Raw genomic sequence first — 23,561 nt, forward strand, 5'->3', positions numbered from 1 at the left:
TCTGTTTCAGTACATGTTACCATGGCGATGACTGCAGGGACTACAACATCCTTTCCCATGAGTAACCACACCCGGGAGAGAGTGACGGTGGCCAAACTCACGCTGGAGAACTTCTACAGCAACCTCATTATCCAGCACGAAGAGCGAGAAACCAGGTACTGTCTTGGCTTGCTCTTGCCTCTCTGCAGCTGTTTGGGGTTGGCTTTTGGTGGCATTTGCACGAGGGCACTTTAATCCCTGGGTGTAGAGTGTTTCTTAAGCTTTCTTTACTYGGAAGCAAAGAGCTGATCATCTAAGGGCACGGGATGCCTTTGAGCGGTCATCTGTGCCGATAAACCCGTGAGCGTCCCCCGGAGCTGTGCGGAGTGGTCGCCGAGTGGCTGAGCCTGCGCTTTTGAAGTTCCCGTACAACTTACCTCCTCATCAAATTATTACTACTTGGTGGAAGCCGCTCTATGCAAGGTCTCATTTTGCAGCACGTGAGAGGTTTCTACTTTGATGGAGGGGTTAGTGACTGACTAACCCCTGTTCCCCCAAGGAATAAACTCCACAGAGGGGCCAATAGCGCAGGGCTGTAGGTGCTGTAACCTGCTTCTGCACAAGGCAGTGGCTTGTGGCATCTCCTCGTGTCCTGCGGTGCTGAACTCCTGCCGAGGCCCCTGGCCTCCGCAGACAGGAGCGGGTAAGAAATAGGGAAGAGGATCAACATTGTGGGGTTTGATCGGATGACGGGTAAAGAGAGATAGCGTCTGGGGTGGAAACGAGGTGCGGGGAGGGGGGTCGGTGATGGTGGGTTTGGTAGGATCTCGGCTGGGCTGGAAGAACTTTGGGGGCAGTGTAGGACCCACCTCTACATTTSTCTGGCACTGTGTTACAGGCTGGCRCTCCTTGTGTTGGAGTGCAGATCRGTTGTCATCCTTTTAATTTCTGTCATCGGGACCCCAATCTGCCTCCACTGTGGTGAAGTGCTGCTAAATTACGTGTCAAAGTGCCAAGCATTTGATTACAATAAGTGTTGTGTTTCAGAGTGTCATCAGCATCTGAAATTATCATTCCCCTGGTAATATGTTTTTAATTGAGGGGTTTTCAGCCAAGCAGCAGGGTTTCCATTTCTTCATCGTATTCAGTGATTATCCCATGCAATTGAGCTGCTTGTAGTTACGAGAATAGGCTSTCTAATGGGGGCCTTAATTTAGGGTATCCTGCCGCACTTCCTGAAGTGYGGAAAGACAAAAACTGCCTGGTACGCGGCGCTCAAACTCTCAGCTGCCATTTGCAGGCAAGTGGCTTTCCAAAAACTGCAGCCTGAGCATCAGAAGGACACATCTCCAGGGCGGAAAAAGAGAGGTTTGCTAGGAGCAGGCTCCTGTTGCTGCATGCTGGTCGCGGGGTGCTCCCAGGCTGCCCGCTCCTCTCAGGCATCGCAGCAGGGGGGAGCCGGGGTCCCGGCAGGCCAGTGGGAGAGGGTGGTGCCGAATCCTGGAGGGGAGAACTAGTTGGCATGAGAGTCGGGTGAGCAGGAGCAGGCTTGAGCCTCTGGGAGAGGTCGACAAGGCTGCGCCTGCGGGTGGAAGCTGATGCTGGGTTGCGATGGGATACGTGTTTGGAGGCAAAGCTGAGATTTTTTAAATCCCCCCACTATTTCTATTATTGTATTAGTTAGGATTGCAAATCAGAATAAATATCCTTACTTCAACAAGACTGTTTAAAGAAATACAAATTCTTAGAGTGATAACTGTGTGATTGGACTTCTAATGCTTAAATCTGTAAATACATGTGGTTAAACACATCCAGAAAGCATGTGCTTAAATGTGCTTATACATTTTCAACAGATCTGGTCACAAATGARTAAAGGCACAAAGTAAATAATGGGTTTTCCGATGTGCAGTTTGAGGCAAGCTCTTTGGTGTTTGGTATCTGTGTTATCCTGCTATAATCCTATATTTGTTTTTAATTCCAAACAAACTACCATGTCCCTCCTTTGCAGGCAGAAGAAGCTGGAAGTGGCTATGGAAGAGGAAGGCCTAGCAGATGAGGAGGTAACACTAACGYAATATCTGAATAGATTGCTTTCCTAACAGTTGTTCAGATTGGCATTTGTGGAGCTTACCTTTAACATCAGCTAGCATAACAGTATRTTTTATCATGTAAATGAAGTTTAAAATTGCTTAACATTTGATTTGGCCTAGACACAAGAAAAGGGTGAGATACACATGGGAGAAGTGACTAGAAAACAAAATGCTGAACCAGTTTTCTCATTTAAACAATAAAGCTGTTGCACTCTTGCTCCATTYGGATATGGACTTGAAGGGAGCTCTGTCCAGCTGGCATGTCTCAGAATTGCGATCAATAAATTACTTTTCCGATGTCCAGCACGTCACTGCTGCCTTCACTGCCTTCAGCGTAGGCACTGAAATAAATAATAACAGTGTCTCAGTCAATTCTCAAGTTTGAACCTAACTTCTGGGAAGAGTGAAAGGCGAATGTGGGTGTATAATGCCGCCTTGTGGTTTTAAATGACATTATCATCCTAGTACAAAATCCAGCAGGCTGCATAGATGGGCCTTGTTAGCAGTCTCTGCCATCTGTGTAGCATCTTTGGGGAGCATAGGTGTGTGCTTATCTTCTCTCAGAGTGAATCCTACTGACATTTTTCTAGAGTAAAATATATGATAGGCTTTGGAAAGAACTCTCTTTCAAATACAAGTGTATTTTCCTTCCCTGATCCAAATGGATAACAAAATCTGGTGCTCTGCTGTTTGTCAGGCTCCTTGTTGCCTGCCGTCACTGGGTTTTGGCCATGTGCAAGTCTTAGCTTTTATTGATGTTCCTCCTTCACATGGTCCAAAAGTAGAGCCCTTGCCTTGGCCAGTGGCTACTGGTTCAAACAACCTGCATCAAGCCTTCTCATTGATTATGTTACTTAAATATAAAGAGATGGTAATATTAAAAAAAAGGATGAAACTAAGACTAGTAACTTTATATAAAATACTGTGTTCCTGGCTCATACTTGGAGAATTTCAAGATTTATCTATCACATTTTTTTTTCTATAATCCTAATGGATAAGAATGGGAAATACTTCAAAGGAAAGGAAATTACATATCTGGACTTTCTACTATCAAATGACTTACAAGTTCYCATGTGATGTGTTTCTTTAGAAAAAACTGCGCAGGTCACAACATGCCCGCAAAGAAACAGAGTTTCTGCGACTGAAGAGGACTAGACTCGGCTTGGATGACTTTGAATCTTTGAAAGTTATAGGAAGAGGAGCATTTGGGGAGGTTTGTGGATTTCTTGGTTGAACAGGATATTAAAATTGRATCAAATGTTAAAATTAACCATTTTAATTATAGAATAAGAAGTTCTGATTTGGTAGTTTGATTGTAGAAGAATAGTTCTTTTAGCAAGTCGGCAAGTGTGACTAAGACCATGAATGGATTAYGTGCACAGATTTATCAAGGGTCATCAAAGGGCCTTAGTTTCCTGCAGCTTTCTGTTTGCCCCTGCTGATGTTGTCCATGCTGCCTCCTGAAGTGATTGAGTTGCAGCTGCACTGTTCCTCCCCACAAACATCCTCTTCCCTGCCCTGTGTCACATCATGATTTTATCTGCTCCTACATTTTAGCATATGCAGTCTCACAGCCATCTGGGATTTAGTAACTAGTAATTTTTTAAAGAAAATAACTACCTCAAACTATCTGCTATCTAACTAGTGTTAGAATGGCAGCATTATATGCCATACCGCATAATTCTACACCATATATTTCTTTACCCATGTGTTTTTGAATGTGTAATAAAAGCACCTTTCTAAGCCCTGCAATTTTGAATCTTCCAGTAGATAGCTCACTGGGGTCTAGTTTATGAGGTATATAGGATTGATTGGGTTGTATTTCTCATTATAGGTACGCCTTGTTCAGAAGAAGGATACAGGCCATATTTATGCAATGAAGATACTAAGAAAAGCAGATATGCTGGAGAAAGAGCAGGTTTGTGTTATATAAGACTTCTAGATTTCAAAGTTACTTTTTCTAGAAAATTGCCAGATGCTGAAGTTCTTTGTGCCAGATATTATTTGTTTGTGTTTTCCACTCCTACTCTGTGTAGCCCTGATAATGGTATTGCAGTCCAAGGCCTCTGTGGAGGTGCTATCACAGTAGAAAAGGAAAAGCAGAAGTTAGGAAATCAGGTCATGTAARAACATTTGTGAAAATGTTTTATTTACAACCAAACTGGAACAGTAACAAAGGATTATTTTCTCTCTCCTCCTTTATTATTGCAGACCTTTTAGTGCTTAATCCTTAATTCTGCACTCCAAGGAAGATGCTCTTTGAAAAATAATACCATGCCAAAATAAAAATCAAGAGTACTTGACGTTTTCTTTGGATAGTCAGATACCAACAGATGTCATGTTGTTCATTGTTTGGCTTTGCTTTGCTTTTGTTTTGCTTTTTAGTCAGGCTTTGTATCTCTTTTGTTCTGCTTTTCAGTCAACAATTCACTGCAAATTGCTGATAGGATGAGGCAAATACTTTAGTACCACAAAGCAAAGAAATCAAGTGCAGATGTCCCAAGGAAAGGATAGCTAGAGGACTACCATCTTCCGAACTGTCCAAACCCCATCATTAGCTCTTTTATGGCATCCTCCTCCTGAAGTGGTACCAGGGCTTTTTTTTTTTTTTTTTTTTTTTTTTTAAACTCCACCCCCACTGCTGAATTCTTGGCTCCTCAATGCTGTGTACTGGATGTAAAGAACCAGAGAGAAGCAGCATATTCTGCACAGCAGCCAGGATGTGCGCAGGCACAAATACAAGAAAACTAAGACTTTCAAGTAGGGTGGCAATGGAGATATCCTGGTTGTTTTTTAAGCAAGATTTTAATTTTATATGGTGTAGCTACATGTAGAAAGAGAGAAGTGGAAAGAAATATTTTCTAATGAGAATATTTAGAATAGAGCTAGATAAATCAAATGAGTTTGAAGTGCCTACTACAGGGAGGGGACGCATGACAGTATGAACTGGATGCATGCTTGCTATAGAGCCACTCCTGGCCAGTAGAATTGGGGAAAGTGAAGGAGACTCTTCATTTGCTACTTGTTGGAAATAGCCCTGAAAGCTGGAAGAGTGCTACATATTTTCTTTCCCAAAGTTGCTTTCTGGTATCTGAAATAGGAGAATCTTAGAGCTGTCAGGAAATGCTTCCATCTCTCTTTTTCATTTTGCTCCAGAATTCTAGTAAAACACCCAGCAAGTGTGCATTATTCCAATGCGCTTTATTCTTAGTTTCCAGTAAATACATGAGGTGGTAGCTCTTAAGCATAAACTTCAAAATGACATTGTCCTTTGAGCCCATGGAAGGCTTGCCCACGAGAATTTCAATCTGGCCTATTCAAGTAACAGTACTCTTGGAAATAAAGTAAATTAACTTCAGCATGTGCAAGTAAAGTTGCCAGAGGACTTCAAAGCYACTGCATTTTCTCTACCAGCAAGACTGAAGTGAGCATTGGTGGGCTTGTACCTTTTCATTTCTCAGTATTGACCCAACCTTAAATGCATTTTATCCTCTTCTCCTTTAAAATACTCCTGTCAGGGAAAGTTGTTGATTGGAAATGCTGTTGAAACTTTTAAACTACCCCTCCAAAAGCACCAAAAAGATTACATGTGATTTGCATATGTCCTATAATGATCTGCAGTGATTTTTTTTTCCCCACACAATCATTCCAAGAGCATTGCATAGACATATGTGATAGAGGATCTTCTTCCCTGGATGAGAATCTGGGGGGAGAACCTCCCCCTTGGTGCACACATTCCAGCCTCATCTGTTGTGTGAAAGTGGCAAAAACAACACTTGGAGCAGAAACTAGCAAAAGAAGCATTAGCAGAGAACAAAGTTCTTCCTTTCCTCCTGCCCCAAAACAAAACAAAAAAATCCCGATTTAAAAACATGTAGTTGACCTGCTCACCTGTGGCAGAATGCAGCAGTGTGCCAGCATCTCTTGTGACCAGTCYTATTTTGATGCTGTTTTCAAGTAAGAGTTTCAAATCCCAGAACATTCCTTAATGTGTTTTTGGTGCAAGTTTGTTAATAGTTTTCAAAGATGCAGCCAGGACTTCAGTATCTCGAGTGAGGATCAGAGAGTCCAGACTCGCTTGCCCAGGACCRACATGCGCAGCAGCGAGGGCTGTATCAGCTCTGGGCTGGCGTCCTGCTCCTCTCTTGGAGGAGTGGCTCCATCTGCTCTTCTTCCTCCTTCCCCTGTCTCCAGCCCAAGGTTCTTCCCATTTCCTCCCCAAAGTTCATTTTTTTTGTATATTTACATGAGAAATTTGATAACTTCTGACAATAATCATGATGCGTCTRTCATTTCACCCTTAAGTCTTGTGTTATTTAAGATGAGCTCTATCTTTTCCAATCGTTATATCAGGATTTGTACATTAAGTTGCATATTGGATTTTTGCTATTTGTGTGATTGTGAATTTGCAGTAGGGATGCTAYATTACTGAGTTGACCCCTACGAGCTTTATATATATATTTTTAATGACCTTATTTCCTTTTAGGATACAGTAAAAGGGGGAACTGCACTTTCCSACCAACTTTTTCAGTTCTTGCAAACAAAGAGAAATAGCTTAAATAATTATGCTTTGTGTTTCTAGAGATTGCTTTGGAAAAGTTACATAAAAGTTATTTTCAACATTCAGTTGAATTCTGTGGGTTTCTCTTGGGGCTTTTTGAGGACTTTGTAGGATCTAGTCTCTTTTTAAAAAAAAAGATTTTTAAAAAGATTCATTGTYAAAGATCATGCAGATATATTACAGGACTAGGAATATAACATGACATTCAGTACTTAAGTACTTAAATTGTCCTTTAATAACAGTATTTACAAAAAACCCCACATATTTTAGGTGGCCCATATCCGAGCAGAAAGAGATATTCTGGTTGAAGCAGATGGAGCCTGGGTAGTGAAAATGTTTTACAGTTTTCAGGATAAAAGAAATCTCTACCTGATCATGGAGTTCTTACCTGGAGGTAAGCTTATGTATTGTGTTGCTGGGTAATAAAAGTACTTTTTCCATGCTTTTGTCAGCTTTATAAAAATATTAGAAACAGGCATGCTATGGAATTTATGATAATACAAAGTTTTAATGCAGTTTGAAGTGTAGTGTCAGTAATGTAAYTCTTCCTGATTTTTAGGGGAAAAGGGAAGGCTAAGGAGGGTGTTAATATAATTTCAGACTTGTATTAAATAATTCTTTCAGGCTTGGATTAAATAATTCTTCTAGTCAGTGTTCCACTTCTTTTCTGCTAAAGATAGTAAAGTAAAAGATAGCTCTTGCTGAAACAGCTTATCTATGCAACAGATGTAGTATGTGTTAAAATTTTATATATGTTAAAAAATAATAATAATAAAAAAAATAGTATCCTGCTGGGCTATCCAGTTAAAATTCATATGTAGAATTTTCAACGGGGTTATATGCAGTTTCCTAAAAAGTATGTTGGGTCTGTAGGTCCTTGCAGTAGTAGTTTTATGATTAGTAACTAGAAGGTCAGTTACAAGGTTAGATTTGGAATCCGTTGAAGCCTTGTGATTAAAACAGTCTGATTTCCGTGCTGTATTTTCCTCTCTCTGATTAGGTGACATGATGACCTTACTAATGAAGAAAGACACCTTATCGGAAGAGGAGACGCAGTTTTACATTTCTGAAACTGTGTTGGCCATAGATGCTATTCACCAGCTGGGATTCATCCACAGAGATATTAAACCAGACAACCTTTTGCTGGATGCTAAGGCACGTAAACTGCCTATGTTTTAAACATCTCAGTCTGCAGATAATGTCATCTACAGCTGTGTGAATCAAGAGTAATTCCATGAAACRGTAGTGTCACACCAGTGATTTAAACTAACTGTAGTAAAGGCAGAAAATGGTCACTAGCTCTTCCTTGGAGAATATCTGTATACTTAACAAAGCAGAACTAGCCTTTTCCTTTCTTTGTTGGAAAGCCTTTTGAGCATGAAAAGACCCACTTACGAGTGTGTCCGCATGCTTGTATTCATAGACAGTAAAAATTGATATACTTAGGTTAATTCAGGAAGTGTGAAAGCATGAGACATTCACATAACTGCAGGAATTAAAATCATCATTTAGTAAGTAATCTCATTTGTTTTATTATCTGCTCGCCAGAGGGAACGGTCATCTTGTTTACTGGGTCCACTTCAGGGCTCACAACAGCCAGTCTAACATCATACACAAACCTGTAGACTATCTGGCGTTGACACCTGGGAATGTGGTTAAAACCAGGTTACCATTAAAACAAAACAAAAGCAATTTCTGCTGGAGGCTTCCGAGTCTCAATGGTATCCAGTTTAAAACAAACCCAGGCAAACTAGCTGCCCTCAACTGTGGTGGCGTTGTTGACTGTAAACATTCCCAGTAGGCAAGGATAACCCTTCTGAAAGAAAACACGCTCTCCAGGTGCGTCAGGATTCAATCGTTATTTGCCTGCTTGCCTCGGACTAGACAGGCCAGTGCGGGTCTGTTTTTCATATTCAGCCTTAGAAGGCAAGTGCAGTTACTAAAACAACTTGCGTTTTCGAGCACTACTATATTTTTATTTTCTGATTTTTTAGGGTCATGTAAAACTCTCTGATTTTGGGCTATGCACAGGTTTAAAGAAAGCTCACAGAACTGAGTTCTACAGGAACCTTACACACAACCCACCAAGTGACTTCTGTAAGTATAAGGTGTCCTAATCAAATGTTTAAATAGTGTTGGGCTGCAGCTATGCCACATCATAATTTATTTCTGCTGCGTTAAGCAACATTGGTCAGGCTKATTACATTTAGTTGGAAAACCTGTTCCCAGCACATGGAAGGATTTCACAGGAAAGAAATTATTTCAATAGTTTTTTTCCTTTTTCCCTTTACATATGTGTTTTAATGAATATGTGTATTTCATACCAATGTTACTGAAGTTGCCAAAATATCTTTCAGATAAAAAAATAGGTTTCATGTACTGACTGACTGAAGTCAGTGATGATCTCATGAATCTTTTCATAAGAGTAAAGTTGTTCATCTCTATGCCTCAGTCACACTTCCACGTTAGTATTTTATTCTACAAACACAAACTTCCTCTACAGTTCTGCTTAGATTCTACACTCGCTGTTTTAAAAGACATTGCAGTGTTCTGTATCGTACCTCAATGTACACTAACAGCCTCAACAGCAAGGGCTGCTGATCTTAGATTAATCTGTAAAGCTTTCAGAAAGTTCTAGTTTCGAATCGCTGATGAAGTATCCTACTTGTGTGATTCTCAGCTTCAAACTGGACAGTAGTTACTACTTGAGTAGTTACTATGAGTTACTTTTCCACTCTTCAGTTGTAATTAGGTATTTGTTTCTAGAAGAAAGCTTCTTAAAGAGACAAAATAGCCATTCATTGAAAATGGCATGCTATCAATCTTTTCTGCCTTTACTTCTTACAAATGCATTTAACAGCTAATAATTATTTTGTAAATTAGCATTTCAGAACATGAACTCAAAGAGAAAAGCAGAAACATGGAAGAAGAACAGGCGACAGTTGGTGAGTTAATAAAATTAAATATATATWTTTTTTTCTCTGAAACAATATACAGAAAAACATAAAATAAAGACTGGACATTAATGCTACTGTTTCTTAAAATCTGAGAGGCCCTCATCACAGATGCAGYTCTCTTTAGGCTTCTGAAATTCCAGTTCACTGAAAACAAGATGGTCTAGTGATTACAGCTGTGGAGTAGCTCATGAGTTTTGGGGAAGAGGGTAGGGTGACTGTCAGCTGTGTTATTTTGTTAATTTTCAGAGCTGTGACCAGTGAATCCCTGCACTACTTTATGCCTTTGTTTGCTTTACAAGCATCTGGACAAACTAATCTGAAGTGTCGGCAGCCACTCAGCAAAGCTGTATCTTGATTATCTTGATTTATCTGCTCGATTGACTTCATGTTGACACTGTGTTTGCAAGCTCCTGCGTTTAATTCCCGCAGTTGGCAGTGCTGCAGTGAGATGAGGAGCTGATACTTTCTTCAGGGAATCGTGGCAAAATTTGTTCCTGTGCTGAATGGGAATGTTATGGAAAGGCAGTGGAGGATACTGGCACTGGAGTGACACAGCCTGGGTCCATAGTGCAGAGCAGACAAGTTGTAACAGGCACTCTGGCTTTAACTGAATGGAAGTAAAATTAAGACGGTCTGTCACCCTGGAGATTTCAGCATTTCAGCCATTCCTATAATTCTCTCCAAGTAGCAGTTCCAGAACCCTAAATCTGCAAATTTTGGAACTTTTTATTTTGATCCCTCTGTTTAGGAAGGGATATGCTACAGTATTTCGGAAATGCTTTTGAGTTGTTCTTGTCTTCATTTTGAGATAGACTGAATTACACTGCAGTCATGTTGCCTCACAGTTCAGGCTCTTTCTCCCTCTTRGAGTTGCATCCTCGGAAAAAGTAAATCTCAAAATTTAGTAAAGACTGACCTGGCAGAACTATGCAGTAAAGCTAGATGGATCATAATACAGTCCAACAAAGAGAAGAAAAGGTTAAAATAGCGACTTGTATCCAAAAGTATTCATRAAGGAAACACACACTCTGTTTTTAACTGGTTCAAAACTAAATGTTTCAACTCTGTTCAGCCAAATTAAATATTTCTTTTCCTGGTCAAACAAATGACAGCAGAATACTCCATTTCCAAAGTAAAAGTCATTTTTTTTGGCAAAACTGTCTTTTTTTTCTTTTTTTGAATGAGTTGTTTTGATTTGTTTGGTTTTTTTGGGGGGGGGGGGGGGAGGCAGAGATTTTTCCATCAGTAAGCAGAAATTCCCAGGTACCTCAAGATTTAGTCTTTAGCCCATAACCATGTGGCCTGCCTATTTAAGGGCTTTTTTTTGGTTTGTAAGGGATGAAGCCTGGGTCCAGTTAGAGCCTGAATTAATCTTGCAGTGAAGACAAGGTAATATATGGAACAGTTAGCATATCAAGAGTATCACGCATGGGAATCTAGCACTTTGATATACTTAAAAAATAAAACAAAACCAAAAAAYCCCACCTTCTTGGGTATTTTGGTAATACAGCTACCTGTATTATCACATCCCTGAAATATTAGCTAAGCTGACCTTCTGATATTACATTTAGGATATTCTATGATTTTTTTGACGTTTAGGGAGAATGGTTTCCATTCACTTYCAAGGTTCTTTCTGTGTCTGTGCTCATCTACGTAAAAGAATAATGTTCTCGGGATTTTAGATATTGTGAATAATCAAATTAAACGTTGTCATCCATCCAAACAACAAGATACTGTATATGAATCCCCAGCAAAAAGCTTTCCAAAATATAAAAATTAATAATTTTTTTAAAGAGTTTACTCCTTTTTTTCTTTTTCTTTTTTCCAGGCATATTCTACTGTTGGCACACCAGATTATATTGCACCAGAAGTATTTATGCAGACTGGATATAACAAGCTATGTGACTGGTGGTCTTTGGGAGTGATTATGTATGAAATGCTAATAGGTATGTTAAAAACCACAACCCAAGAATTGTTCAGAGGGTTCAAGGGTAACCGGTCCATTAGATCATCTAAACTGATCTCCGTCATAATGCAGGCAATAGAATTTCATTCACCTCTTCCTGAAATGAGCCCCAAACTCAGTTTCCAGGAAACTTTAAAGTACTCCCATCTTTCTTTCCAAGAAGACAGCAAGAAAGGAGGAATTTACCATATGCCTCRGTTAATTGTTCCACAGTTAAATGTTTTGAGGTTCAGTCTCATACCTGGACATAACAAAATAACCTTTAACGTTGCATTATGAAAAAACCATGGTGGCAAAAGCCATGGTCACCTTCCTACTGTGGGAAAAACTTGTTAATTTTGCTTTCTGTTTGTGCAGGGTATCCACCCTTCTGCTCAGAAACACCGCAAGAAACTTACAGGAAAGTTATGAACTGGAAAGAAACATTGGTATTTCCTCCAGAGGTGCCCATTTCAGAGAAATCAAAAGATTTAATTCTAAGGTCAGTAACAAGAATCTACACAGAGACACAGCCATCTTCCATCCTGCAGAAAGGAAGCTTCAGACTAGGAGGAAGAGTTGGCTGCTTGTTACTTCTCACCATCCTTGATGAATTTCCCAGTCTTTTTCCCTTTGCCTTTTGTTTAGCAGGAGGGAATAAGCTCYAAAGATCTTGATTTGTACCACTGTATCAGGAGAAATGGAGCAGACTGTAAAGAAAATAGTGATTAAAATACAGTTTTTCAGTCCTGAGAGAGGGAACTAAAAAGCAACCACTCACCAGTACAGAAGAGAAATAAATTTTTGGATGTATTGGATACAGTCACATTTTCAAAACTACCATTCTTTTGTCTGCATTGAAGTTTTGGAGGGTTTTTGATGTCAGGCAGAAATGCTCTCTTGCCATGGGAGGTTTTCAGGGGTTTTAACTTTGATATTTTTCAAAGATAGTATTACAAGCTTATATGAATTTGTTACAGGCAAAAAGGGAATGAGCTTGATACACAGAGCTAAGAACTAGGATATATGGTTAGTCCAAGCAGCTCCAGCAGGATACAACAAAGGCAACAAATGCAACAAACAGTTACTCTTGTAACAGACAGTTAGTGATACCAGCACTTACAGTCCAAGTTACTTAATTAGTGCTAATTCTGATTAATAATGTAATAAAATTGTTACACACAAACTTTTTAGTATCTATTTCTYTAGCTTTTTTATTTTTTTTCCTCACCTTTCCGATGTGTTGTTGGCAGCCGAGTTCTTCACTGGGAATAGTACAGTGTTGCTGCTGAGAATTTCTTCTTCCTCAGTCTTAGGTCTGCTTGAGGCATTTTTATATATTTAAGACAGTTTATTTGTTAACATGTCTAGCTGATTGGCTTGCAAATTTAGTTATACAGATATATATATATATATAGATAGATATATATATATAGATAGATATATGCTTAAATTATTTCAAGTACAAGCATACAGTTGCACAAAACTAAGCAAAGAACTTAAGTTAAAAACATCTTTAGTCAGACTATTTACCAAAACAAGGCCAAAACTGCAGGTTAGACAACGAACACGTGACCATTGGGTACTTTTGCCTTATAGCTAGGAGAATGGTTATCTGAGCCTAAGACGAGTTGCAGACAAAGCAAAAGTGTCCTAGATTCTGTGGATACGGACAAAACCAAACTAAACTAAGTTCAAGTTCAGACAAGGCCTGAAAAATCCTGAGACCTGGTCTGGCTAACGCTTACTACAAAGTTTGAGGTCTATTAGTAGCATCAGGCAGCAGGCAATTGGCTGGGCTACAGCAGAAATACGAGATGTTATTTCCCAAGTGCTGCTCAACTCCAGCTGAGAGAACATGGCAGTTCTCTGCCTCCGGTTTTACCTTTCYTATCTTGCTTGGCTCTGCTCTGCAGACTTTCTCACAGCTCCTCCTCACAGCTTGGTGATTTCTTCAGGAGTCTGAGCCAAGGTTATGCAGCTGGGCCGTATCGGAGCTCGGCCTCGGGTCCTTGAAACACCAGCAGCGGGACCCCTGAGGGAGGAAARGAGGGGGTGACAGAGAGGATTGGGTGCGTTACGGACCCAGCGTGTTTCTGAAGTTGTCTGTTGGCTCACCGTAGTTCCAAAATGTCAAAGCAGACAGGAGTMCTGTTTTACTTAGTGTGGATGTTTCTGTGAGCTTGACTTTAAAACGTGCTTTTTAAATGGCCGAGAATGTGCAGAGGAGTTTTCAGTGGTAGGGACTGAGAAGGCACCGTTCCAAACTCATCTTGCAAGACCGGCAGAGCAGCAACTTTTAATGAAACTTGAAGATGGGAATGAAAGGGTTTAGATAAAGTGTAAGTTACTGTCATCGTGGCCTTCTGTTTTGGGACTCTGATGATATTCTCCTTCTAATATTTCCTTCTCCTAGATGCAATGTGCTGTTTTTCTGTTTCATAAGTGATAATTTTTTTTTTTTAATTCCTCGAATTCCTGATACAGGAATTCCTGATAGCAGTTTTATTTGCTGCTGCTTCTGTCTACTTTTATTGTAATATTTTCTTTATTTTTTCTTTTTCAGATTTTGTACTGACTCAGAAAATAGAATTGGTAGTAATGGAGTAGAAGAAATAAAAAGCCATCCATTCTTTGAAGGAGTGGACTGGGGACATATCAGGTATATATCCATTTTATATAAAGAATAAAAGCCAGGAAAGCGAGGATTTCCTGCACTATGATGACAAGAATAATTCCTCCCAATTTATCCCCTATTTTGAAAGGCAATTGCTACCAATTAGTGTGTGGGAACGAAGATTTTCAGGCCTTGCTGACGTCCATAGATCTGATCAGGGTTTCATCATCTTGACATGCTGCAGGTTGGCCCAGAGTGCCTGGGATGGAAAGAAATTGTGGTAGGATGGCTATGTTGTTCCCGACTTACACTCRGATATCATTAGACAGCTGCTCTTCCAGTGGGAACAGGCTTTGCAGCTACTCCTGTAGTTGACTTTATTATAGTGGGGATAAGAGAAAGGCAAAATATATCCTCAAAATATAGGGGAAATGGAGGAATAAAAAGGAAAGCTAGGAGTATAGCACAGGGCATGTCTGCGCAGCGTGCTGCAGCTGCTGCACCTGAGTGAACTGGTATTTCTGCAGAGCACACGGCAAGAGGCACTGACTCACCTCGGAGCGGCAGCCTCGTTGGCCTGCTCGTGCTGGGCTCAGCCCGGCCAGAGGGCCCTGCCGAGGCAGTTGCGCCAGCTCCAGGGTGGACCTGCACGTGCAAGGTGCTTGAGCCACGTCTGTGCGTTCCCAAAGGGTTAATACCTTTAAAGGAGGCTTTGGTGGGCCTACATACATTTTCAGCTGAAATAATAGCTATTATTCAACCCCTTTTAAGGTTGTGAGTAATCCACCGTTTCAGTAATACGGTGCTTGTGTGTGTGAAAATCCATACAGCGGACTTGGGATTGCCTTGTCCAGCCTTTGTACTTCTCACTTCCTCTGGTGCAGAAAGCCTCATGTAACTTTTCAGTGTAGGAGACACAGCAGCAAGAGCAGTAACGTATCTGCTCATACCACATTCAACAACCTGGCAAAGAAGCTTCCCCACCTCTACCTAGAAGTAGATTTAATTGTAACTGTAATTACAGCTGTAATAAACTTACAGTTGTAAATTAATAACTTTCCTACAGTGCCATGTTCCAGTTGAAAATGCTTTCATGGGGCAGATCACTTAAGCAACTATTAAACCTCCCTCAATCCCCTTCAGACTTTTTAAATTAAATTAACATAGCAGTAACATGTCAGTCAACTTGTTTTAGATGAGTTACTGGCAGCCTAGAGTCAGAAACGCGAGCTACAATAGAGAAGGTGGAGTTCAAGGCTGGTAAGTGCTGAATTTGTAAAGCAAATGTCTAGTGRCTCCAAATGGGAGCAAAATCCTGCTCAGCTGGGTAGGCTGGATCTGGAAATGAGAGTAACCACAGTGGTTCTTSGTAACAGCAAAGATCATAGCGATAGCTATGTGGTACATTAATGTGGAATGCAGTTTTAGCTGGTAGAAAAGCATGTTTTCCCCAAGGTTGCTAAGACTATTGCTAGGAGACCAATAAATCTCTCCATGATATTGGAAAGCACACAAGTCAGATATACTTTTAAAGGACTCAGTGGACCTTTGTGTGTTAAATAAGAGCCTTTGTAATTATAAAAAGCTAAGTTAAACAAAACTAGAACTTAATTTGTCATGTACTCAGTGTTCTTGGATTTATTTCTGTGTGTAGGGAAAGACCAGCTGCAATCCCTATAGAAATCAAAAGCATCGATGATACTTCCAACTTTGATGAATTTCCTGAATCTGATATTTTACAGCCAGGTGAGACTGATGTCTTAAATCCCCCCCCCCTTTTTTTTAATCTCTGATATATCAGAATATTCTATGAACTTTTTATTTGTTTGTATTCATTTTTCTGATATGCAAATCCAGGCAACATACAAGCTTGATCTAGAGAGTATCTTTCAAGTATAAATGTAAACCTATAAACTCTTGTGGCTTCTGCTTCTGTAGAGCTTGGGGAGAAAAAAGGACCAAATAGATTTTAACTGTTAAGTTAATTAGTAAAAATGGTTTGCATTTATTTTCACACAGGTGAACATAGAAAACAGTACAGTTTTCTACTGTATTATCTGTCTAACCAAATTCTGTTAAAACATTATGCACTGATTTACTTTAGATCTTTAACTTTTGAGTTTTGAGCCAAACATGAATTTTAGCATATTTGTGAGCAGAAATTTTAAAGACAGATGAATAAGAGCCAACTGTAAGTTATTTAACATAGCAATTTATGAACTTCAGTGGCTCTACAAATCATTTAGTTTTTTTAATGTTACTTCCTATTGGTGAGTAGCAGGAAATTCTTTTATATAAAAGGCCTGATTCTCTGAGGTACCAAATTCTTACAGATTCCATTGTTTTCAATGAAATATTTATGRTTTAAAGATAGGCAGATACATTACGGCGATTATTAATTACAGATAAGTGATATGCTTGCAAACATCAGAATTAACAAAAAGCTTTTTTTTCTTCCCTGAAATGGCTTTTACTTAATGGTGAAGAAATTTGTCCTTTTAAGTCAAAAGCATTCAATCTCCAGTGCCTAAGGTTAGGTATCTAAGTCCATATTTAGGCAATGCAAAGTATATTGTACTATTTTTGGCATTTCAGATGCACTGCATCACTGAAAATGTTACTGTACATCTAGATACCTCAATATGAACTTTACACCTGAATTTTTGGCACTTGGAGTAGAAAATATTGTTGTAGAACTCCAAAAACAACCACTAGAATGCTAAATTTAAAGCTCACTGTAACAACTATCATAAAAGCCATGTTGGTTGTTCATAAATAAAAGGTGACTAGGCCTCCTACTTGCTGTAGAAGACTTGCAGACACTATAAGAAGGGAGGAAGTCCTAGAAAAGCAAAATATRTGTGATATATGTAGTTTTCTTGGGATGGATATTGTTTTTCTTCTATTTGTGGTGAAGATGCCGCTGTATGTATGTAAGATGCATGAAGCATCCTAAACATTACGTTTTTAGTAATCATGTATCTCATGGTAGTAGGAGAGGTTCCTGTCAGGGGATGGGAGTTTGTTATGGTGTGCACGCATGCTAAAAAGTAACATTTTATGCTGAAATTATAACTCTGAGCAGAGTGGCCAAATATAACTCTGAGCTTATAGAGTGGCCAAATGCCACTGACCTTAATAAAAACCAAATTTCTTCAGGGGGTTCTTGATGACTAGGGAAATGAAGTTCACACTTACTTCAGTGCCTTGTGAAAAGCCCTCTTGTAAGTCGTACTGCTCTTAGATTTTTTTCTATTTATTTTTTTACTTCTATTTCTGAATTCCAGTGCCAAACACAACGGAACCTGACTACAAATCCAAAGACTGGGTTTTCCTCAATTATACCTACAAGAGGTTTGAAGGGCTCACACAGCGTGGCTCGATCCCTTCCTACATGAAAGCTGGGAAGTTGTGAAACGAAACACAAACCCACAAAAGAAATAAATACAAACCTCAGGTAGCTGCATCACCAGACCCGCTTGGCGTTAGTTATCAATACATTGACTCTGGTGCGCATCAATTTCACATTGGAAATTCTACGGGATTAGGATTTCTAAGACTACTACAGGAATTAGTTGGCAGTGCCAGCTGGCTTTTTTTTTTTTTTTTTTTTTATTTGAATATTTTTGTTAACTTTATTATACAAAGGTACTGGAATAAAAGGAACGTACATCCCTTTGTAACTGCACTGCCTATATGTGTATAACGGTTAATTAAGCCTCTCTTTACTGTGGCTTTGTTTGTACTGTAAACCATCTAATCCACCCAGGTGCAAAAACATATCATTTTATGCAGCGTTGTTATTATACTGCTTACCTGGTGGTTTTTAGATATGCAGTATAGAAAAGCATTGCCCATATTTGCAAAATTCTCTGAGCAGTTGTTCAAGGGTGTTGCACTTGTGGTCTACAGATACTCCACGTGCATGGCAGTATTTGATTATTTAAAATAGCAGTGTCCTGGGGCCTACTTGTATCCTGCCTCATTCCTTCCCACCAGAGGCCTGTAACAGCAGATCCCCCCCCTAATCTTTTCTAATTTTTTTTTCCCTTTATCCCCTGTGTGTGACAGTGAGACAGTCCCTGTGGTCTGTTTAGTAGCATTTCTGCTTCAAAGTGTAGTTACAGGTATTTCTGTTTAAGATGATGGAGCTTTACACCTATTAGCAAATTCAGAAGAAAAAATGGACGTTCTTCCAGCATCCCTCTCAAATTTGGACCATGGGGTTCGAAGGGATCAGCTGAGTCTAGACCAGTCACCAGAAACCACAACCAACCATGCCTGAAGCCAGCAGAGCCTCTAAATGCTGTGCTGCCCAGAGCTGAGTCGTAACAAACTGACAGCAGGTATGGGGCTCTTTCTGCTAGGTCTGCTGGCAGCTTGCCGTTATGTGGTTGCTGGCAAATTTATCTACAGCTCTGCCCGTACTAGCACGTTGTTTGCAGTACGTAGAATTTATCACAGTGTGGTGGAGATCTAATGTCCTTTTTTGGATAGAAAGATTTGCAGTAATTGAACAATATTCCAGTGATCAAACATGCAAAGTCACTATTACTGTCTTCCTCCATCCTACAGTTAGCCTTGAATGGTAGCGAAAGGCATGTTAGGGCACCCCAGGACACCCACTAGAGTGAAGCACAGGATGTTTTGGCATGTAGTAGGAAAGACTCCATTAGGCTGATTTTTTTTCCTTCAGCAAAATGGAACCAGTTATTTATAAAGCCATTACAAAAATAAATATTGCTGTTAGGCACCATGACAGCACCTGTTCTGAATTGTTTGTATGCTTTCAAACACACCGGGGTGTTCATCTGTTGCACAGAAGCCCATTTAGCAGAAAGATTCCTGTGCATGGGTGGCTTACTGATGTGTCTAGTCTTCCCTGATCCAACAGTTGCTAAGCTTAAGGGTCTAAGTGATGTCTTTCCTCAATATTTTGTCTCCCTTCAAACATCTAACATCTGTTGTTTACACTGCTTTTCTATGAAAAATTTCAGTCTTCAGTTCATCCAAGAGGAATATCCAATGCCTCTAGGCCCACTCCGTTTATACAATATTATATCAGAATATGGCTAAGTTAAATTTTTGCCTGAAGGATTGAGTTACATGGGAACAGCTTATCATCTCCCAGTTTTTCTTCCTGAAACTTGCACGAATTTACGCCCCTGACTACTATCAGGACAGAATCCTTCTGAAATTTTTCCTGGATATTTTTTAGCCTTGTCAACAAAGTAAAGGTCATCTATAACCATCCAAGACTTGTAATTCACTTACAGCACATTTATATTTACAACTTATTTCTACCAGTGGCCTAGAACTAGTAGGGCGCTATTTTGTCATCTCCTAGGGATAAGCCTGGCCCCAGAGGATACTGCTATTAAAACTAAATTAAAAGGATTTTTTTTTTAATTCTCAATCTTGTTTGTGGGGCTTATGTGCACTAGAAGTGAAATTTCTGTGAACAACACATTTCAAAAGACCACAGTTACCCTGTTTGTGTAATATAAAAAGAAATCTTTGCCTGAACTTGCCAAGACATGATAAGTTTCATGGAAACTGCAAATGCTCAGTAATACTGATGATTTTTTTTTCCAGTGAGATTTGGGGGAGGGGAGATAAATATACACTTAACTTAAAGCTATCTATTAAAAAACTCTATCTGTACATACTCACTGGTTTACAACCTTGGAAAAAAAGCTCAACTCTTATATTTGTAACACTAAAGATAATATGCATATAAAATTGCAGATGATTAATCATATCAGTGCTCATATAGGAATTATATCCTTACAGGAACAGCCTGCAGCCTATTTAGGAAACACTTCTGTATTGCAATAGTTGATTTTTTTATTTTTATTTTTTTTTTTTTGAAAATATGGCATTATTTTAACCAGTAAGTCAAGTTAAAGAGAATATTAACTACTGCTTTTAGGATGATGGAATTTTTTTTAAAAGTAAAGCTGTGACACTGTAATGGATTAAAGAGAACAGAAGGTTAATCTACACTGGCTTTCAAAAAGAATGGAAGTGTAACATATCTTTTGCTTCTTTATTTTTGTCTTATTCTTTTGAATGGCTGTTTTTTTTTTTCCTTTGGCAATGTTTGTCATTGTGCCATTATTTTTTTTTTCTTGGAGTACCAAAGATCCTGAAATGGCTTGATGATTGCAACCATGTGAAAATTTATTTTCTGGAAGTATATTTTGTTAACTTCTGTTAAAGTGTGGAATTGTGTATGCAAATTGTTCTCGGAAGTTAACCTACTCCAGCAGGGAAGTCTTGAGTGCATCAGTGGAAGTGGTGAGCCTGAACCCAAATTCTGGATCTGAATACCCTGAAACTGGGAAGGAATTTTGGACTGCAAAACACAACTGAGCTTTTGCACTTGGTTCCCTCTCTAATTAGCGTGAGCGAGTAGCCTGAAGTCCAGGACATCAGCAGAGGTTATTTCATGTGCAAAAGGAGTTAAAAAAAAAAAAAAAAAAAAAAAAGTTTGCCAGGATTCAGAAGTCACATATTGTTGATACTGCATTTGCACTGTTAATTCGCCTTGCTGGAGAGTTATATAAGTGTTATTTTTACAGGTCAATTGTTAAACACCTGAGTTGTTGGATACAGTACGGGATAACTGCATCTGATATAGGTAAATTCACCTAAGTGCAAAGGGGCTTGCTGGAAGCTTTCCACACTATGGAGATAGAGGGGCATAAGCAGTACAAAGGGTGTTGTGTGGGCTCCTTATAGTGGGTTGACTTTCCTCCTCTGCAACAACAAGTAGGGAATCCTGCAGTTTAGCCTGGTTATACTCTTAATGCTTAGAAAGTGCTCTCATTTTTTCAATAATATGAGCAATTACAAGCATTGTAACATACTGTACTTTGTCCTTTTAATGTTGATTATATTACAGCAGCTCATTCTTGGAGTCTAAATGGCAACTGCTATATTTTTTCCTAGACTGTTTCATTAGTTGTGGTTGGGAAAGTTACATAGAAGCATTATAAAAATTTATATGAGGCTTTTTACAGCATTTGAAAATAAACGTAGCATTCTTTTTGTAAAGTTGCAGTTTTTATTTTATTGCTTTTATGCCAGCGTACTTTATTTGAAGGGACTGGATTTGTTTCCCTTCCAGAATGGTAGACATTTAAAAAACTGAAATACTTCGTTTGAGATACTTGAACTCCATTGACAGTGCTGAAGACTCTCCAGCAGATTGTTTAGTGGGTAAAAATTGCCTTAACTATACCAGCTGCAGTCGTGTGAAGCTAGGTCTGAAGTGGTTATTGCTTTTCACAAAAGATTCCCTTTCTTCTTCCCCATAGACCATAATTTAGTCAAATAAGGCTTCCATAGGCCGAGTGTTCTTCAGTTCATTACAGAAATAATTTTGTCCTACTGTTCCTGATTTCTTACCGAGTCTACAGCAGCGGCAGCAGATACAGCAGTAAAACAGACATATAAAACACTATTACAGGGTTGTGCATCTGAAAGCAAAGAGGAGCTAGAAGCTAGTGACTGGCATTCCTTGTAGCCCTCCARCGAATAATAACTCTGTTTCAGAGTCACTGCTCTCAGTAGTTTGATACAATTTGAACAGAATTTTACCAATTCTATTTAATGAGATCGCACTTTTCTTCCAGTTACCAGATATCATCTCTCACTGAGTTACATAGCATACAAGAACACAGGCTTAGTTCTTAATTGCCTTGAATTACCAAATATGATATTCCTCAAAAATATGGCACTTTAAAGATGAACATAGAGGCTATGCCTCCAGCACGCTCAAAAATGTTTTTTTTTTTTTAAATCAACCACTGTTAAAAATATATTATARTTCTGTGTTTACAAAACATACTGCAAATATCCGATACGCATTTTTCATTTTATTTCTTCTTGCACAAAGTGTTCCATGTACATAAGCAAAATATTTATGCTTTGAACAATAAACTGTTTCTGACAATCTTCCTGTGAGGAGAGAAGGGAGGCACTTAGTTTGTCCAGCTTGCTATTGGCAGGGATGACAACACCGGTTACAAGTGCTGGACAAGACAAGGATGCATTTGTAGTTCATTCAGTGCTTAAYGTGCTTTTTAATGGTAATTTTATTTATCATATATATAAATTCCAAGTATCACAGAGGTTTTAAAATGCCTACGTAAGAGCTGAATTTCAAAGATGAAAAGTTATGATACCACATCTTGTTTCCACACCAACTGCTTTAAATATGTTTCTAGTGAGCCACTTCCTGCTACTGCTTCTCTCTCTGGAAACACTTGCCCTCTATATACACTGTCCCCGACCTTCAGCTGGTAACAGTTTCTCCCCATCTACTTCCTGCCTGCTCCAGAAGTCTGTTCTTCCCCCATCCAAAAAACAAATCTTTCATTTGCCTCTGTATCTCCTGGCTTTGACTCAGAAACTAAACGATGGCATCAGCAAAGTAAATGCTGTAATCTTGAAGTGGTTGTGTAAAAGCTGGGTGTTGCCACCACCCCTGCTCCATGTTTTGACAGAGAGACAGCAGCTGCAGATACCAAGTGTGACATACACGCCAAGTGTGTAAAATACATCGTGTCCTTCCAGGGATTTAAGCAGAATCTGCACCTCTGTATGGATGCAGAGTATGAATGAACACTAATCCAAACAGGGAGCTGGTGCCTGGATRTATCCCTTGTGCCCTTGTGTGTGTGTGTAGAGTTGTGCCAACTCTACAGAACTTGACGGGTCAACGCAGAGGCCCTAATTMAAACACAGACATCTCTAGGGCCAAAAACTGTAATGGCTCTGCTACTCTTGGACACTTAATTTCCCTGTAAAGTCTACCTATGATTTTAATACATCTGTTTAATAAAAACAAGTAATCACATAGAAGCTTTAGCAACTTTTGGATCATGACATAGTGAATTACTGGTAAACCAGACACTGAAACACATGTCTCCAGGTTTTCTGTCTCAACAAGCTCTCTGTTATGTTGATAAAAGATCTCTATCCACAACCCAAGAAAACCTGTGAACAAGTATGGTCTCAAAAGCAAGCTGTTTGCTGATGCAATGGTTTTAGATTCTTTATGAATGCACAGAAAGATTACACTATACATGGAACTCCACTGGTTGAAAAGCAGTACTTCAGGAGGATTCACTTTGGCCTGAAATACAAAGGTTAAAAAAAAACTTGCATGGCAATGCTGGTATTAAAGAAGCAGCATTACCTATTTTGTTTGATCAACAAAACTAAACTAATGCATCAAGGACAAAATGCACAATTTGTTCTAAACTGCAGATGTTACAGATCAAATTTCCTTTGCCTCACTGCCACATAAAGGCTTTATTGCTTTATTTAAATATATTTTTTTGAAACAGCATAGTACATTATTGTGGGATTTGACTCAGACTTGTCCATAGCATGGAATTTG

The 23,561-nt window shown here is 39.2% G+C and overlaps 1 protein-coding gene and 1 long non-coding RNA gene across 4 annotated transcripts in view; one reads left to right on the forward strand and one right to left on the reverse strand.

Annotated features, from left to right (window-relative positions):
* The window catches only part of STK38L (serine/threonine kinase 38 like), a 49,574-nt gene extending 28,366 nt beyond the window's left edge, over nt 1-21,208 (forward strand). For all 3 annotated transcript variants that reach the window (XM_085324435.1, XM_085324433.1, XM_085324434.1), the window contains 13 exons: nt 11-155; nt 1,988-2,039; nt 3,160-3,282; nt 3,904-3,987; nt 6,901-7,024; nt 7,631-7,785; nt 8,625-8,727; nt 9,514-9,575; nt 11,416-11,533; nt 11,911-12,034; nt 14,099-14,194; nt 15,804-15,895; nt 17,437-21,208. In XM_085324435.1, coding sequence (XP_085180561.1) covers nt 22-155; nt 1,988-2,039; nt 3,160-3,282; nt 3,904-3,987; nt 6,901-7,024; nt 7,631-7,785; nt 8,625-8,727; nt 9,514-9,575; nt 11,416-11,533; nt 11,911-12,034; nt 14,099-14,194; nt 15,804-15,895; nt 17,437-17,564 — 1,395 coding nt within the window. In that variant the 5' untranslated portion in view covers nt 11-21 and the 3' untranslated portion in view covers nt 17,565-21,208. The remainder of the gene's footprint in view (nt 1-10; nt 156-1,987; nt 2,040-3,159; nt 3,283-3,903; nt 3,988-6,900; nt 7,025-7,630; nt 7,786-8,624; nt 8,728-9,513; nt 9,576-11,415; nt 11,534-11,910; nt 12,035-14,098; nt 14,195-15,803; nt 15,896-17,436) is intronic.
* On the reverse strand, nt 10,802-13,566 carry LOC146584601 (uncharacterized). Its single transcript, XR_014898171.1, has 2 exons — nt 13,418-13,566; nt 10,802-12,850 (listed from the first exon to the last, which is right to left on the reverse strand). It is a non-coding gene; the product is annotated as an uncharacterized LOC146584601 (long non-coding RNA).
* Nucleotides 21,209-23,561: the final 2,353 nt, after the last annotated feature.

Source organism: Rhea americana, unplaced genomic scaffold, assembly GCF_003343005.1.
Source record: "Rhea americana isolate MKP2758 unplaced genomic scaffold, rheAme1 scaffold_91, whole genome shotgun sequence".
NCBI lineage: Eukaryota > Metazoa > Chordata > Aves > Rheiformes > Rheidae > Rhea > Rhea americana.